The sequence below is a fragment of the Formica exsecta genome, unplaced genomic scaffold (genome assembly GCF_003651465.1).
Source record: "Formica exsecta isolate Colony F162 unplaced genomic scaffold, ASM365146v1 scaffold599, whole genome shotgun sequence".
Taxonomy (NCBI): domain Eukaryota; kingdom Metazoa; phylum Arthropoda; class Insecta; order Hymenoptera; family Formicidae; genus Formica; species Formica exsecta.
The window spans coordinates 92,309-111,166 of record NW_021853269.1 but is presented as its reverse complement, the minus strand read 5'-3'; the positions used below and the strand labels follow the sequence as shown (position 1 = coordinate 111,166).

At 34.3% G+C, this 18,858-nt stretch overlaps 1 protein-coding gene across 2 annotated transcripts; it reads left to right on the top strand.

Moving 5' to 3' along the window:
* Nucleotides 1-6,160: 6,160 nt before the first annotated feature.
* LOC115242420 (E3 ubiquitin-protein ligase TRIM71-like) lies at nucleotides 6,161-18,691 on the top strand. Of its 2 annotated transcripts, XM_029818680.1 has the most exons (7): nucleotides 6,161-6,386; nucleotides 7,340-7,513; nucleotides 10,597-10,726; nucleotides 10,866-12,008; nucleotides 12,299-12,598; nucleotides 12,719-13,294; nucleotides 13,406-18,691. In XM_029818680.1, exons 2-7 carry the CDS (start codon nucleotides 7,461-7,463, stop codon nucleotides 14,075-14,077), a joined length of 2,874 nt encoding a protein of 957 aa, XP_029674540.1. In that variant the 5' UTR covers nucleotides 6,161-6,386; nucleotides 7,340-7,460; the 3' UTR covers nucleotides 14,078-18,691. The 2 variants fall into 2 exon arrangements, with proteins under 2 accessions (XP_029674540.1, XP_029674541.1); XM_029818681.1 differs by lacking the exons at nucleotides 6,161-6,386; nucleotides 7,340-7,513 and adding an exon at nucleotides 10,003-10,076.
* Nucleotides 18,692-18,858: the final 167 nt, after the last annotated feature.

Sequence of the window (18,858 nt, the reverse complement as noted above, 5' to 3'; positions counted from 1 at the left end):
TTCCATTATTATTGTTACCATACATAAAAAATTGATATATATATATATATATATATATTATATACGACAAATATGTATCAAATTCATATAAAGATATATTGTATTATATATCTTAAGTTCTCTAAGCTATCTGCTTTAAGAACTTTTTCGGTTATTCTTTATTCATAAATTTTGGCTCAAATTACATTAACATTTTGTTTAGCTTTTATGACAAATTATTTGCGTTTTTCTTATATATCCAAGATTGTAACACTGGATTAGATTAAACTGCTAGTTACGAGAGGAAAATTCTTAACAAATGTTTGAAATTATCTAATCGGGGATTAATCTTTTCATATCATCATCTTTCCTATTATAATAATTAATAAAGTAAGAATAAGCAATACGTATGGAAACAATCGAGGAAAACGGCGGAATGTAGAAAAATTTTTTACTTGCTACTACTATAAGATCTATCATAATACATATATATATGAACATATTTCATATATATTTATATATATATATAGAATTTTATGTGTATATATGGATTTTCCTCCTTAGGTGTTTATGAGTTGTACAACGATCATTTGTGAAAATTGAGAGATGAATTAAAAGAACAATTAATTCTTAGATAGTAATTTTTAAAGAGAATAAAGTTAGAATTCTTAAAATTTTAAATTTAAATATTTTTATTTGTATTACCTCTATTGCCCATCATGTTCCCGATATCCCAGAACTTAAATTTGTGTAAATATCGGCGGCAAGCTAAAGGTTCGCCCTGAAGGGAGAGTTTTTTAGCGGGTGCGAGTCCCGCATATCCCACCGGACCGGCCGGTGGGAATGCATAATGCATTTTTCTCTTCCTTCACAAAAAAAAAAAAAAAAAAAAACTTGTACCTTTACGGATTCTGAAGCCCCAGCGGTGGTATATTCCATTATAATTGTTACAAAATCCCTTTTAATCCGAGACTAGCACAGAATAGATAATGGTGAAATTATAAATAATTAACATTACGAAAAATTATAAAGATTAATTTTTAAACAATTCTTTTCAAATTATAATTTTTGCCTCAGTAAGATAACGAATATAATTCAAAGCTTGAAATTCGTATAATATCATTTTAAACCGAATATGCTAATTATATGATCTTTTATATCTTTATTTTTATAATTTATAATAGTATATACAGGAGTTTTGATATCTATGAATATATTAAATTTGTAGTGGCCAGAATTATGAAAAAGATTATTTTTGTATTTTTATTTTATTTTCTTTTTATATTTTTTTATGAATAGCTATTATTTATAAGCTTCTTGAATTAAAAAATGAATCTTTCCTGATTTTCTTTTCAATATTATGTTAAATTCTGTCACAATTCTCAGTTTTTAATAATTTAAGGAACATTTTTTTTTGCGTGCTTTCCATACAATATTTTATATTTTAGATAATTTGCCGACAATAAATGATAAAACGCACAAATAGAATGCGCATGTTTTTTTATAAACACGGTAATGTGGAATTTCGCGATACTGACGCTTGAATTGTGATGCTCGCACATATTGAGCGCTGTTACTAATATATGCATGTAATTTTTTAGAGTGACCATATGTTTTATTATCAATGAGAAATTATTTTCCTGTCGTTTATTCGATTTCACATACATTGGTATCGTATATTCGCCATAGTTATACGAAATGTCGGGTTAAAATGCAATGGCAATTAATTACCATTGACAATTTGAATTTTCTTATAACTGACGTGTACGTATGTTTTACGCCTACGCCTCGTGCGCGGGCGTCGCGACGGAGGCGTCGTACTACGTAGTTTTGCTCTTGCGATGACCTTGGAAACTCCTACGCTCCTTTAAGCACCGGGTAGTTTTGGTGGGGATATTCGTTCATCGACGTCCCACCCACTCACGCCGGGTAACTTCCGCCCCTCCGAATCACGATATTCGCTACGCATCGATGCCAAGAGAACCTAGGCATCTTCGAATTACCGTGTTTGGAGCATTAAAACGATATCCGATTGAATTCAGATGCCATTTTCTAAAAAGCCCCCGTAATTAACTTTTCGTTGACGAAATAAACTATATTAGAATTTCATGCTAAATCTATTAAATTTACTATCAAAATAATTACTATTATGGAATCCTTGCTGATCATGTTCTCCTGATACCTTTGCGCATTTTGAAGCTTCAAATTTCCGGCTTTTTGAAATTTTTAGTTTGTGCCACCTCCTTGCTGATCATATTCTCCTGATACCTTTGGGCATTTCAAAGCTTAAAATTCTGCGCTTTTTAAAATTTTAGTTTGTGCCACTTCTTTGCTGATCATGTTCTCCTGATACCTTTGCGCATTTCGAAGCTTCAAATTTTCGGTTTTTTGAAATTTTAGTTTTTGTGCCACCTCCTTGCTGATCATGTTCTCCTGATACCTTTGCGCATTTTGAAGCTTCAAATTTCCGGCTTTTTGAAATTTTAGTTTGTGCCACCTCCTTGCTAATCATATTCTCCTGATACCTTTGCGCATTTCAAAGCTTCAAATTCTGCGCTTTTTAAATTTTAGTTTGTGCCACCTCTTTGCTGATCATGTTCTCCTGATACTTTTGCGCGTTTCGAAGCATCAAACTCTGCGCTTTTAAAAATTTTAGTTTGTGCCATCTCTATATATATATATATATATATATATATATACGAGGATATATATAGTTACGAGAACTAATGTGCATTTTCTTTATCCCATTATTCTCTTTCGTATGGGATTAACAAGAAAATTTTTTTCTGGCAAATATCAGAGCTTGTTCAATTAATTAACTTCTTTGTTGAAAACAAAAAGAATGTCCTCACGTTTTATACTCGCCAAAAATTTATTGAAAACTTGCACATGCAAGTGACATTAAAATTTAATTTCACACACGATTCTATTATGGAAATTAATACCGTTTATATTAATAAAGTTGTATTTTTGAAGTCATTTTTCTTTTATTTTCTAATCTCAGTTTGCAATACGACTTCAATTTCAAATAGGATTAATTTTAAATTCAACCCGCACGCATTTGATACATTCAAGTAATTTAACTATCAAAATTGTATAAACATTATCATCCGTTATGCCCTCAACGTAACTCCGCGCGAAAGTACCTCCTTCGTGCGTCCGCGCGCAAATATGTGTATATGTGTATGCGCACGTATGTGAAAAGAGCATGCACGCGCGATTCACCCCCGTTAATGTGTACTACGCACAAACTATGTACACTATATGTATATATCGTTCATCTGCAAATGGCCGACTCATACGACCGATACAATTGCGCGCGCGCGCGCACGTACATGTGCGAGGGAGGGAGAGAATGAAATCACGTATCGAGAGGGATGAATTGAGAGAGAAATATCGCAAACGTGACGAATAAAAAGAGAGGAAGAATGAGAGAGGGTGAGCGGGGGTGCGCTCGATCGTTAAAGCAGCACGACATCCCCCACCGCGTGATCCCTCACGCCCATTCATAAAGTTGCACCCGCTAATTCTTAGTATCTCGTTCAGCGTTTTCTCGATATTGCCATGCGAGTGTGTATTAGTATCGTATTTTTTTTCACAAGAGAGAGATAACTTTTTATCTATATATTATCTACATATTATCTACATATATCTCGAATTTATCTTTTATATCTTTATTTCTTCTTTCTACTTCTTAACAGATAATTATTAGGATAATATAGGAGAATTTTAGGACAAAAAGACTTAAAAAATAATAAATACTCTCTTTTTCCTCTAAAAAATTCTTTGAGACTCGAGATTCTAACTATTTTTAAAACTGATAATCTTAACGATTATCATTAAAGTTTTTTACGAATAGAATTTGATAAAAATTTAAAGATGAGAAGCTTCAAATTTTCGGTTTTTTGAAATTTTAGTTTTTGTGCCACCTCCTTGCTGATCATGTTCTCCTGATACCTTTGCGCATTTTGAAGCTTCAAATTTTCGGCTTTTTGAAATTTTAGTTTGTGCCACCTCTTTACAGATTATGTTTTTTTGGTATTTCCAAGAAATGTAGTTTCAAAAATTTCAAGAACAAAAAATTGGCAAGCAAGTATAAATAAAATGTATAGTTAGTAAAGAGGTATGTAGCACAACAAGATGTGTGGATATGGATAGGTATGTTCAATGAGAAAACATGCGCCTTGTATTATTAATATAGTTTATTAGATTTAAAATTACAAAATATGTATTTTACAGACTATTATCGATTCTCTTATATATATATATATACAGTGTTATACATAACTCTTTTGCGTTTTGTCGTCGGTGTTTCATCAAATAATAAAATAAAATTATTTAGAAACTAGAATAGCGGTAAAAAGTCTTAATAAGTAGATTAACCCTTATTGGATATCGCAATATATGTATATAAAATAAAGACATCCTCGTTACGTAATAACGCATTGACCACTAATTAGGATTTATCCTCAAATATTAGAAATAATATGATTTTATATGTATTTGTGAATAAAAATGGATTACACACACACACACATACGTGCGCAATCATTTTTTTTCTTATATAATAATGCACATAGGCATTTTATTACGTATATACATATATCGGGTATCGGATGCAATCGCTTTCGCTGTTACACTACATTTTGTACACACATACAGTCATTTTTATTATTATACAATAATAAACACAGGCATTTTATTACGTATATACATATATTGGGTATCGGACGCAATCAGATGCAATGTGATTTTTCCAGAAGATAATTATTAGGATAATATAGGAGAATTTTAGGACAAAAAGACTTAAAAAATAATAAATACTCTCTTTTTCCTCTAAAAAATTCTTTGAGACTCGAGATTCTAACTATTTTTAAAACTGATAATCTTAACGATTATCATTAAAGTTTTTTACGAATAGAATTTGATAAAAATTTAAAGATGAGCGATCGAAATTTTCTAAATGTAATCTTGAATAATATTAAATTTTAATTATCAACGTGTTTCTGCTTATATTTTCTTGCGGAATAATACTAAATTATATTTAACAATGATAAAGGACCATGTAATACAGACTTTACAATATTTGTTTCGCAATCAGATGCAATGTGATTTTTCCAGATCAAATCAGCTGTTTGCGTTGCTAACGATGCTTCCTGCATCGCCAATAATTTCTCTGCCGTAATAATCGTGCTGTAACATATTAACATACAAGTATATCTTATTAAATAATTCTATCATTAAAAGATAAGTACTCCAATACTGAATAGTTTATTAATAATACTCCATACTGAATGATAGAAACTGAATGATGTATTTTAGAAACATAATGAGAATTTTTACTATCTTACTATCTACTTACATATACTCGTATATATAACAGATAATTATTAGGATAATATAGGAGAATTTTAGGACAAAAAGACTTAAAAAATAATAAATACTCTCTTTTTCCTCTAAAAAATTCTTTGAGACTCGAGATTCTAACTATTTTTAAAACTGATAATCTTAACGATTATCATTAAAGTTTTTTACGAATAGAATTTGATAAAAATTTAAAGATGAGCGATCGAAATTTTCTAAATGTAATCTTGAATAATATTAAATTTTAATTATCAACGTGTTTCTGCTTATATTTTCTTGCGGAATAATACTAAATTATATTTAACAATGATAAAGGACCATGTAATACAGACTTTACAATATTTGTTCTATAGAACTTTGAAGCTGTAATCGTAAGTGCAATACAGATCGATAATGATTTATGACAAGTAAAGATTCCAAGACATATTCATTGATAATGTTTAACGATCCACGGAGGATTGACCGTTCCTGCGTGACTCAATGCAACACCTGTTCCTCGGGATGAAATCTGACTTGCCCGATCGACCCTGGCTAGCGGCTGAAGGTCGTCGTCGTCGTTGAGGGTAGCGAGGGAGGGGAGGGAGGGGGAGGAAAGGGAGGGTTTGGATGCCGCAGTGCTCCCGCGAGCCGAGCAAATAAAAGTTCTGCCCGGCATTGAGCGGGTGCCTCCATTCATGGTTTCCGGGCGCAGGCGCCTCGTCGCGAAACCGCATGGCGTTGCCCGGGGAAGGGGTTTGCGAGGAGTCACCTACGCTCTGCTCCCCCGGCATCGCGATACGTGGGCGACGTGGGTGATTCAGAGGTAGAGCGAGCCGGAGTAAGGGCGGACCACACAGTACTGCTCCTCTCGCGCGCCGGCTCGATTCGAAGCCGCGACCCGGCTTCGAGGGTGACTCGCGTAAAAGAAAAAAAAAAAAAAAAGTACGCGTCGAGATCTTCGACTGACAAGTTTCCGTCGCGAAGTGTTGTTGCTTCTCATCAACTTTTCCCCGACGTCCTTCCCGACGAGCGATGGCTCGCGTTCGCCGACGCGTACACGTCAAGTGAGTGTTTCGCGACTCCTTTCTCTTTCTCTGGACGCTTCTTCGGGGCGAATCCGCCTAGGATCCCTGTATCGGGAATACGCGCGTTATCATGTGCGAGAATCGTGCAATCGTCGAGAATACACGCGGAAAAAGTCGCCGGATAAACGCGACCGCATCGACAATTGTACTTGTGAACTTTATAAATTACCTATCTGATTAAATTACTATTTTATCGCGCGCGTTCCACGCTGAAACAATTAGTGAGAAATTCATTCAATTTCTCGATCTTCGGACATGACGACAGCTGTATTAATCACTTTTCTATCTGAATAATTTTTGTAAAAAGTCAAAGTCATATAATTGAGTTTCATGAATCCAATGCTTATCGATAACGTTTCATATTTGATTTATTTTGATTTATACCACACTTTGTTAATCACTTTTTAAATGCTTCATAGTATTCTGAGCTTATATTCTGACCTCCTTACTCCTCGATTTGAAACCATCAAACTTTTATTTTTTTAATATAATTATTCTAAAATATTTTAAATTTATTACATAGTGTTATTTTTATAATTAATAATTTATGCAGAGATATAATTCATAGAAGATAAATCGTCGTAAATGTTAAAAACCTTTGCGAGAAAGGGAGTGGAGATATGAGTAGGAGAATGGATTCTGAAAGGGTTGAGTGAAAGTTGGGAGAGTGTACGACGGGCAGATTGGGAAAGAGGGTGACAATTACTATAAAGATAAAGAAAATTAGAAGCGTAAAATATGAGAGAGAGCTAAAAAATGTACTCCAGCTGTCCTCAATTCGGTAGGCCCAACAAGCCGAGCTCGACTACTTTCTCTAAAATAAAGTAGTCGAGCTCAAGCTTACGCGAGACAAGCCGGCTAAATCTTTTATCTATCCCGGTTAGTTAAGTTACTCGTTTCCCGTAAAAGAGTTTATGACTCTCTTCCCACAGTCGGAGATCCGCCAAGATTCTATTCACCTGCGTCCGACACTTGGTATAGAGATCAGTTATATCGTGTCTATCGAAGGCGTTAAATTTTGAAAAGCACGCGGATACAAATATTTCAAGAGGCATGCTCGCTGCACGTCAGTTCGACTACTTCGCGGAAGAGCATTCGTACGAAAGGTAAGATTTATACAGAGCATTATTTGTTTATTATTTTTTTATTATTATTATTTATTAGCTTTATTTAATTATCCAGGTTAATTTTTTTATATTTTCTAGATGTTATGGAATTTATCATATATTATATTCTGTATTGTCTTAATTTATTTCTACAATATATATTAAGAAACATCACGTCTTTACAATTCTCCGTGTCGCGTTACCCGGTATCGTAGAGCGTTTCCTTTGTGCGACATTGAAACTCGAACGAGAGCGAAAGTAGCGGACGATGCCACTTGGCGCCCATCAGTGAAAACGAAACTGGGAAACTTTGACCTTTTTCACCGAAAAAAATGCAGACGTTGCTATTCAAATTTGATTTAAATGTCAAGATATCAAACGTTGAACTTTGAAAAATATTTAAAATATATCTGAAATATTTAAATATACAATCTCTTCTCTCTAAATATTATCATTAAAGGCGTATGCAAAATTTTACAAAGAACACAGAAAATATAAAAGAATATAAAAACATAGAAATTAGAATAAATCTTTAATGATACTCTCGCATTATCGTTATTCCCTTCGATAAAACTGTATGAAAATTTTAATAGACACATACACATACACAAAATAATACATGAACAAGAACGAAGGATTTTAATACCGATGATATTTGATCAAATTATACAAGTATACATAGAGGGTAACACACGCGTCGTATATTTTAGATGAATATATCCAATCACGCATGCCCGCCCAACCACACAATAGCGTACGCGCGCTCGCGCTTGCACACGACACATTTACACACAGATATCGGCCATTTTACTTTCTCCTCCTTCCTCCCCTTTAGTCTCTAGAGGAAAAGCAGATCTGACCTTGGTCGCCATGGCGATTTCAAGGATACAGTCCGCCGACAAATACCACAAACCATCCGGAAAAAGGCACAAGTTTGGCGATCTGTTGTATGCCTATTATATGAGCTCTTCCGCTTGTACAAATACTACGAAAGAACAATAATTTGAGGTTTTATTATTTCTATGTATTTTATAATTTTTATGTCTTAATTTTTAATTATCGCGAAAAGCTCATATTTAGTGTCTTACTCTACTATCAGATCGATATCGGCAATAACTTGTACACATATTTTGCACATGTGTATATATATTTCAATAAACAACGTCCTTTCCGTTTAATTACATCAAAAAAAAAAATATAAAAAAATCATAATGCATATGTGACAGTTTAGACAAAGTTTAATTAACATCAGTACTTATAATCGTTCAATAAATGCTTTTGTTTTTGAAAATCATATATAACTTTGATATTACAAAGTGAAATTTCAATGCTTTTTGCGAATAGATATAAAGTCGTGAAAAAGTAATGTCGCTGATTTATGGTTACTAAAATGGTCTTCAAGCGAGCGCTCGCTTCGTGATATTGTAAAGAGAACAGAATTTAATCTTGGTTTTAATATAGCTTCGGCGAAACGAAAGGACATGAACTTTATGATTTTGGGATTAATCCAGAGAATCATATGGTAAACACGGACTTGTTGCTTGTTATGTTTATCACGTTGGAGAGCGAGTGAACTTTCTCACGTATACACGATCTGATGTGGAATCTAATGACAAAATATTATCTTTATATAAAACGGTTATACGAAAATATAATCTACTAAATAATTTTTCATTTTAATATATTATCTAATAATAAATCAAAGATTTTTTCAGTGCAAAAGAGCAAATGACAAAAGTATATTTTTTAATTAATTTAATCTAAATTTTAAGACAAGGCTTTGAAAAATATATATTAATATTTGAAATATATATAGTAATATTTGAAAAATATTTAGTAATATATAAAATATTTTTATTTAAATAATAGACGCGCTTGTTATTTGTTATTATTAGCTAAGGAAAAATTGATGTCGAGTTAGTCGAGAAATTTACCACTAAAAAATAATGCGTTAAAACTAGGATACACTGTATATTATTATACGAAGTGACCTCGTAGCGATCTTGAAACAGAATTTTGTCAACAAGAGACTCTCGATGATCAGTTAGTTCGGTGCGAACGACAGGCCGTAGTGGTTTCAACGATCAGGTATAAATTGCAGAGTTGATTGTTTATACGATTTGAACAGAATTTTCACGTTTATTAATTTTTATACGTTGATTAAATCGTTTTCCGAATTTCGGGTAAATATGTCTCGCGATCGCGATAAGATCACTTTGTGCATAATCCGCATTATACCTATATTGTTTTTAACGCATTACTTTTTGATCAGTTAGATTCCTTGGCTAATATATAAAATCAAACTTTTTGGCGAAGATATCAAAAATATCGTGAATTTTTAACATTATATCTTTTCTCAAAACTCTCATTCAAAACTCTTGATTATAACGATCGAGTCATCGCCTCGATAAGCGAAAATGTCACTCAGTCAGTGCGCAGATTCACAAACAGTACAGCTTTCTATGCGTAATAAAAGAAGTCGCGAAAACATTTGCGAGATAAAACGCCATTCTTAATATCGTATAAATTGATACGTTTAGTGAACAAGCTGATTTTACTAAAGGTTGTAATCGTTATAACTTCGAATTTAATCTTTCTCAGTGTTGTGAATATGTATAACGGAAACATGTATCGCGAAAGAGGTCGTCGTGTTTTCTTTATCACCAATAAACATGAAGGTCATTTCGATATCTACAGTTTTACTTTGCTTTCTATTAGGTGCTCTCAATAAAGCAGAAATACATTTTCAAATAATAGAATAAATTTAAGTGATTATTTTTGTCAATTTGATGTCAAGTTTCTTTCAAAATCACAATTTTTGTTCGCTTGGATACAGAATTTACATTCCATCCGGGTTTCTCAAACTGAAAATATCAAAATTCAATTAAATTTACAAGATGAGAGCCGAGCATAATTAATTGAATCCGATTCTCTTTTGCATAGATCATTTGATTTCGTGATATATTTGCACAAATGGATGACAATTAAAATAGAAAATAGTAATGCTTCGATAAAATGTAAAAAGACAGCAAAATACTAATCAACAGCAATATTTCAACATCTCGTCATAACTATCGTTTCAGGAAAACAAGATTTTTCAATAGTGCGGCACGGGACACTCCCTTGGAGTTTTATCAGCAATTTTTGCCCGCCACCATGAATCAATTTAAATCTCCCCGTAATAGGGTAGATTATAACCGCTATTTCATGCAAGTAAGTAACTCATATTTTCTGTAATCTGTAGAGAAATATTTAAAAACTAACATACATAGATTTGCACATTAAAACATTTTTATAAACATAATGTATCCGAGTATGCAAACGTGAAATAAACATAACAAATATGTTTCAGATGACAAATAAGTCTCGGAAGCAAGAAGACCAACACTTTACGCCAAAAAGACTTAATAATGCAAAAAAAGCTCGAGCATTTTCAAGTCCCAGCCCGGAGAAGTTCCTGAAGCACTTTTCCCCAAAGAAACTTTTACAACAGCATCCAAGTGACAATTTATTAGGCCATTCAATTCTCGATGAAACAGATTCCCCGTTTCTATATCAATCTCCAAGGCTATACAATCAAAACACTATGATTGTCGGTTCACTGGGCTCTACAGGTGGTGATAGTCGACCAGGTTCTTCGGATGACAGTCTAGCAAATCGTTCGCCGGTTCGCCAGTTGGATACCAGTTCACCAGACGATTTCGGATATTTTCGAATGTTTGAAGATGCTAGTATACCAGATGTCTCCGGTCTGAATTTTTCGAGCGCCAATCGAAGCGAGAAATGCCAAACGAATTGCGAGCCGTTCGAAGACCTCAACATGAATTTTCTCAAGATCGATTTGCTGGACGTGAACGACAACTATTCTGCACGACAATCGCTCGAGCAGCTAATCTGTAACTCGAATGCCCAGAAAAATATGCCTAACGTACCGCTGATACCATTGATAACGAAAGAGTTAGAAATAACGAAAGATATGGGACAAGAGGTCTACTCCGAACAAAAATCACCTGTTTCCGAGCAACGAACCCATAGTCCGAATATGCAGATTGATGTACCGTTGATACCAAAGGAACTTGAGATTGCGAATGAGACAGAGAAGGATGATTATATCGGAACTCTACGATCACTTGTGTCCGATGAATGTAGTCCAAGTATTCAGAAAGATGTGCCTAGCGCACCGTTAATGGCGAAGGAGCTAGAAATAACACAGGAAAAAGAGATATCGGCAGAGGTAGAGAAGAATCAATCGCTTGACTGTTCATCAAAAGAGACTTCGCCGTACCATTGCAATGAACATCCATACACTCAGCTGCTTTACTGTCAAACCTGCTGCAGGCCAATTTGCAAAAACTGCACCTCTAATTGCACCTGCAAACACATGACGATCGATCTCGTAGAGTTCATCGAGACCGCTCAGCGTCAAGCTGAAGAAGTACTGATCGAAGCCTATCTCGGGATAGATGTTCTCGCGGATGACATGGAAAATATGGGGGTAAGTCAATTTTATTTACTTGATCAACGAAGTTTCGAAAGTTTCTCCGTCAAATTCATAATTATATGTATATTTTCTCTAATAAGAAGCTTTTTATCAAAATATATAATGTAAATAATTCAAAAAATTGCAATTAAATAATTTCCTCGAAATCTTTCGAAAAAATAAAATATATAAAAAAATTTATATATATTTATACATATTTTTGCATAAATATAGAAAAAATGAATATAAAAAATTAAATTCTGAAAGTACACATTCTAAAAAAATCTGTTGTACACTTCTTGCAGTTGGACATGGCAGCGTTAGATCAGAGAACCAAGGAAGCACTCACTGACGTGAAGTTCTTCTCACGTAGAATGTGGTCTGCTGTGGAAGAGAGAGAAAAGAAATTATTTAAACAAATTGTGGAAGCGCGACGATGGAAATTCGAGGTTCTTCACGAAAGATACATGCATCTGAAAGAGGATAAAATCCGATTGTCACAGGCCATAAGCGCTCTCAAATACGCTATCTACGATGCACGATTTCCCAATCTCGTGTGTAACCCCGGCGATCTCTTGAAGAAGAAAGACATGGTGTTAGCTGAGGTATCTTACAATCTTTTCACACGTCAGATATATTTTGATTCAACATTTATAAATTAATTAATAAAGATATACATTATATAACTTGTAACTTTTTTTTTTAAATTTCGTGTGTTTGCACAGATTTGGCAGATTCGTCAGAGTCGGAAGATGAAGACCAGGTGCACCCGAGATGAGAATTGGATATCATTCAAGAGTTCCGATAGCAATGTACTGGCCGTTATCGCCAACGGCGGAAACGTTTTGGTGAACAGTCCAGGCACGATCGGGGATCGTCTACCGCCGAATCGCGATTACAAATTATCACAGTCATATTTTCCGTACGGATTGAATGAGCAAATGATGCAGCCGATACCGCGCGGTCGTCCGATATCGAATTACGAGCGCAACATCGTTCTTCCGAATAGGAAACCCGAATTGCAGATCAAGAGCACGGATGTCCGGATCATCGGCCACTTTGGCGAGAACAACCCCGAGAATCTCTGCCGTCCATGGGGATTAACCTGCGACAACGAGGGCAACATCATAATCAGCGATAGATCCAATAATCGCATACAGATTTATCGCGATAACGGCACGCTCGTCAGGAAATTTGGAAGCTACGGTAATGGCCCTTGCCAATTCAATCGCCCGGCCGGAATCGCCGTTGACTCCAGACGTCGTCTCATCGTGGTCGACAAGGATAACCATCGCATCCAGGTTCGTGGTATAATGCATTTCTCAACGATCTCAGTGTTATTCCTGTCGCGTTACATTGAGACTAAAGTTCTTTAATAAATTTGAATGCAATATAAAATTATCTTGTTTCAGATCTTAACGATGGAAGGTGAGTTCTTGAGGTCTTTTGGCGAGCATGGCGAGAAACAAGGCCAGTTTTGTTACCCGTGGGACGTGGCGGTAAATACCGCTTGCGAAATCGCGGTCACAGACACTAGGAATCACCGCGTCCAATTGTTCAGCGCCGAGGGTATTCCGCTGCGTATGTTTGGTGGCCAACCGCACTTGCTCAGGTATCTGGACTCGCCGCGCGGCATCTGCTTCAATCAGGAGGGCAAGCTCATCGTCACGGATTTCAACAATCATCATCTATTAATAATTGAGCATAATATGACGGATATGCGTATACTCAAGTGCGAGAAAGAGTTAAAGGGCAAGAAGCAAGACGGCAGCGGGGAAAACGGTGACGGGCAAACCGAGGAAAACGCACCTGCGTTTCAGAGGCCACAGGGCGTAATAGTGGCCGACGATGGCAGTATCCTCGTCGCGGACTCCCGCCATAATTCGATCAAGGCGTTTAATTCGGTCGGATCGTTAATCTATTCGTATAAGCCGGGTCAAGAAGAAATGGATCGTCCACTCGGTATAGCCCTCCACTGGGATGGTAGAATGGCGTTCACGGATTACGGACGTAATTACGTGCGCTTGGTAAGGCTGGAACATCATGTGGACCCGGTGTCGAGGAATGCTATTATGTTCGGTTGATATCCTAGAATACCGGATGCGTTACCCTGGCGAATCAATGAAGATGCAGACAAGAAGGACGAGGTTCTTGCATCAAACGTGCGAACGGCATCAAGTGCCGCAACTTTTACAATTGCAACGCGTGGCGAGATTTTTAATTATCCATTTTCTGCCACCAGTAAATTGCGTTAGAAAATATAACGTTTTGTTAAAAACGCGAGAAATTATAAGAAAGATATTTTCAGCAGTGAAAATAACAAGTTGGTAATAATCGTGAGAGATGAAAGTTATGCGCGCATGCACAACGCCATTTTATAATTGTCGACATATAAGCATATATATGTTACACATATATCTCCAATCGATTTCAAAATTAAAAATGTATTATATATTTAGTTTTCTCTTTTATCTTCAGATTTTTTCTATTTATTCATCTATCTATTTATTTATTTTCTTATATTTCTTGTTTATCCAAACTTTCTCCTATGAATCTATCTGTTTATCTTTTTCTATCTCATTTATTTTCTTTCATTTTTTATTTATTACGAAATTGCTTTATATATCGAACGTTCAGTTCCACTCTCGCGAAAAAGCAGTAATTTACTATTTTGGTGTATCTGTCAATACGGTGTTCGTCGAAAATGTAACTTTCATCTTTAATCTCTATTACTGATTTATTATTTTCATTGTTACTAATTTTATTTTATGTTATAAAATATCTTTATTTTTTACAATTGTCGTATATATATTTTATAATTTTATTATATAATGCGTTATATGTATGTTATAGTCGGATAGACACATCGAATAATGTAGTTTAGATATTTTTAGATATTTATTTTCCAATTTAAAAACAGACAAATTTTGAAACAAAGCACAACAGCGGAGAAAGAGAACCGTGTATGCGCTACACGTTTTGCATAATTGATCGAACGATCGATCAGCAGTGCATTGTCAGAAAAATATGACGAAGGAAATTAACAAGGAATTGGCAAATTCACATAATGCCAGCAATCTTATTTTATTAATGCTTCTTATTTATTAGAAGGTTTGTTTATTAGAAGATTTCGGTCTTTTTTGAATTGCAATCGACTTGTTTCTTCTATTTATACACTTTTTAATAAGAAACTATTAGTCTTGTCTAAAATTTATACTATTAAGATATGAATTCAATTCATCTGCAAAGGAAAAAAAAACAATTTTACTATGATTGTGCTATTTTTTCCTGAATGCAAATCGTGTGTACGACGCCGAAGACGATTCTGCTTATCAATTCGATTTTGAAAAGAAGAAACAGGAATTAGAAAAGATCACAATGGCTATATTTTTAATTTTTGTTATTTTCCTAAATATATATATATGATAAAATTATATGACAGTTAAATTATATTTTGCATTCCTTTTCATTTATCTTTCTGATATAAATCCAATCGCAAAGATTTTTGCTATTTTTTCAGTTTAGAGCAAAGTAAAATATTTTTTATTTAAGTTGAATTTTAAAATACACAATAATTTTCATTATTTTTTCCAACATTATTCATCAATCTAGGATTAAATAAACGGGAAAATATCGGACATATACATATACACACAGAAAATCACAGATGACTTCAACTGCAAAACGGAGAAATGTCGATGAGAAAGTATCAAACAAGAAAGTGACACAGATGGGGGAGATGTCCAATTTTTTATTCCCCGCATTCAACGCGCGTTACGGTTCTCTTAAGCTCGAGGAGGCAACATATATTATCAATATAGATTGGTATCGTTAAGAATTAGCGGGTAAGTTTATTGTTAAGGAATAATAATCTAATATAATGTTAGACATTAACGTGAATTAATCGTTATCACCGTTGAGACGATCAGTACAAAGTTGTGCATGCGTGTGTATGAGAGAGATCGCGATAGAAATTGCTCGTTGAGAAAACGGCAGTGGAATGTTGATTGTTTTTCGACGTTGTTTGACAAGGTCCGATTGAAATTCTGCCGTTGATTTGACGTATATTCGCATAATCTTTAACGCCGTTGTATTAACAAGACGAGATATTATGGTACGTATTATGTGCGAATTATTATTGTGACATCGTAATATGTCGTACGAATAGTCCACCAACTCTCTCGGAGCCGTATGCAAATTTTCGCGTTATTCCCCCCCGCCCCCCTTCGGCATCTTCCATATACTATATGAACATTCTGATACTAAAACAGCCAGTGTTGTATATCCTCGGCTATAATTCTACTTCTACCTCTGTAAGCTGTGCATTGGCATTAGTCCCATTTTAGTTCCCTAGAAAGAATATTAGACTTTTCTCTGTAGGTTATACTTATTGTTAATTAATATTCAAAAATAGCAAAGTAACATCTGATATAAAAAAAAAAATATTTTTAGAGAAAAAAGAAATTGCCTGATGTGAGAGTGGAAGATGCGCTGCATAATAATAGATAACAATGCTTTTTTATGAATGTCTCATACGAGAAATGATTGGATTATTTGCTCGAATATCTCGTAAAGTGGCGATAATATAGAAAAGTGACGATATATTATTATCTCACTGTCTTACCTCATGTGAGAAGATTACTCTTACCTCATGTGACATGAATGTCGTGTGTTAGTATTCAATGCAACGCGCACATTCGTGTAATGCCAAGCTTTGGCTGTGTTAAACATACGAGAAAATCACAAAAAAAAAAAATGCGAGTCCACTTTATGATATATCTGTGTGACGAAAAAGAAAATCGCGCGATCGTATTTTTTTAATTACATGATAAAGAAGCACGTAAACACATACATACACAAAACATACACACATACTTCCATAACAGGATCCGGAAGGGATCGCGTGCGACTTTCTTTAAACAATCTCTCGTAAATGTAATTAGGGCAAAACTTTCTACATACATTAGAGACGATAATATACCTGTATGTATTACGTCTATTACATGCAATGTTTAATGAGAATCAACTTTTCTTATATAAATTGCGTCGACGGTCACCTGAGATCACAGCGAGAATTATTCTTCGATTCCATAAGGACGATGTATGTCTTTCGCGCATCATTTCGAAACGCGCATTCGCGAGACTATTTTTACATACGCGCAGATATCATTCCAAAACGCAGATACCGCCGAAACGGATTTATAAAACAGATTCTCACGGCTGATTATACGGTCAACGACGCAAGTCCGTTTGAAAAACGGGCATTAAACTAATGCTTCTTCTGTCTCGTTGCGGACATATATGAGAAAAAAAAAAGACGCAACAAAAGAAGAAATTGGAAATATATACCAAAATAAATAATTAAACAAATAAAAATCAAAAATAACATACATCTGTCCGAGAAGACACTAAAAGAATGTTCTTCACACTCATTTTGCATATCATAAATTTGCTCATACAACACTAATCAACAATTTGTTATTAGCCTTTAAGCACAGAAGTGAAAATTAATTTAAGAAACGTGACGCTTTTTCATTTAATTAAGTTTTCAAATCGTGTTGATCAACGATGATGCGTTTCCTTTATATGCATCAATTTTTCTTTCTTGTATATTATAAATTTTGTATATCTTATACACAGATTTGTGTTATGTGACGACCTCTTGTTAAATGTATTTCTTTTTGTATAAAAGATATACTTTCTCTCTCTGTAAATTTCTTATACATATTTATGCTAAATTTATGCATAAAATAATTCAGAAATAATTTAGCTAGCAAGTTTATTTGTGTTTGCATTTTTTCTTGCTTGTTTTTATATCAAACATCGATGTTCAATGGATGCTGAAAAGCGAGAAGTATGAATTACGTATATTATATTAAAAGCGCAATGTACAGAGCGCAGGCAAGAAAGGAAACGCATAAATCGCAACGTTCATCGATAATTCTTTTGTATGAAAGTTTATAAGAGCTTTCTTTTAATAGTAACGCAGTGCCAAACTATGTAATTCGCGAAAAAGAAAAGCATGAAAAAGTTGAGGAAATGCGCAAACCGATTATGAAATTAAGTTAACGTCATATTTTTGCGATTAAAGATAGCAAAAATGACGCTAAAATCAATCAATTATTAAATATCAGTCCATCAACATCGAAGTTGGCTAACGTGCTATTATACAACATAACATTATTATACAACATAATGTTATGCATAACGATAAAAATTACAGTTTTATAACAAATGCGCTTTCATGGTGATGTAACATTTGCGAATAAAAACAAGACAGAATGTTACGAAGTTCCTATTTTGACGTTACAATTGTAAAATATCTTGCTGGCTTAACGATGGCTTGACTGACAATGGATTTCTCTGCAAGTGCTTTATAAAAGCTTCTTCCTGAGTTATCGGCGCTAAACTTGCGGATTTATTATAGAACGCTATATATTTTGCTTCGTATCATAAGTTTCATCGTTCATCGAGATTCTTAAATAACAATTAAAATCGCAAATTCACTGTAACAGTAGAATCGCAAACGTTTCATCGATCGGCATTCGATTACGAATAATTTGTGAGTGCCGCGTATGTGTCCGTGTGCGTGCATATCTACGTATGAGTATCTGTATTAGATCTGACCGCCAATTTACGTGAGTTTAAGTATTTATGAAGAGATAAACTTTTAATGATTAAACATGTCAAAATAATTATAGGAATGCATTTATCAAACAAGCTCCCTTTTCTCTCATTTATATTACTTTAATAATATTTCTTCAGTAATGTTTGACAAATTTTCATTCTCAGATCCTTCACGATTTCATTTCTTTTTTCCTCAAAATTCAAATAAACAGAAGCAGGGATGCCTAAAGAGTTTTCA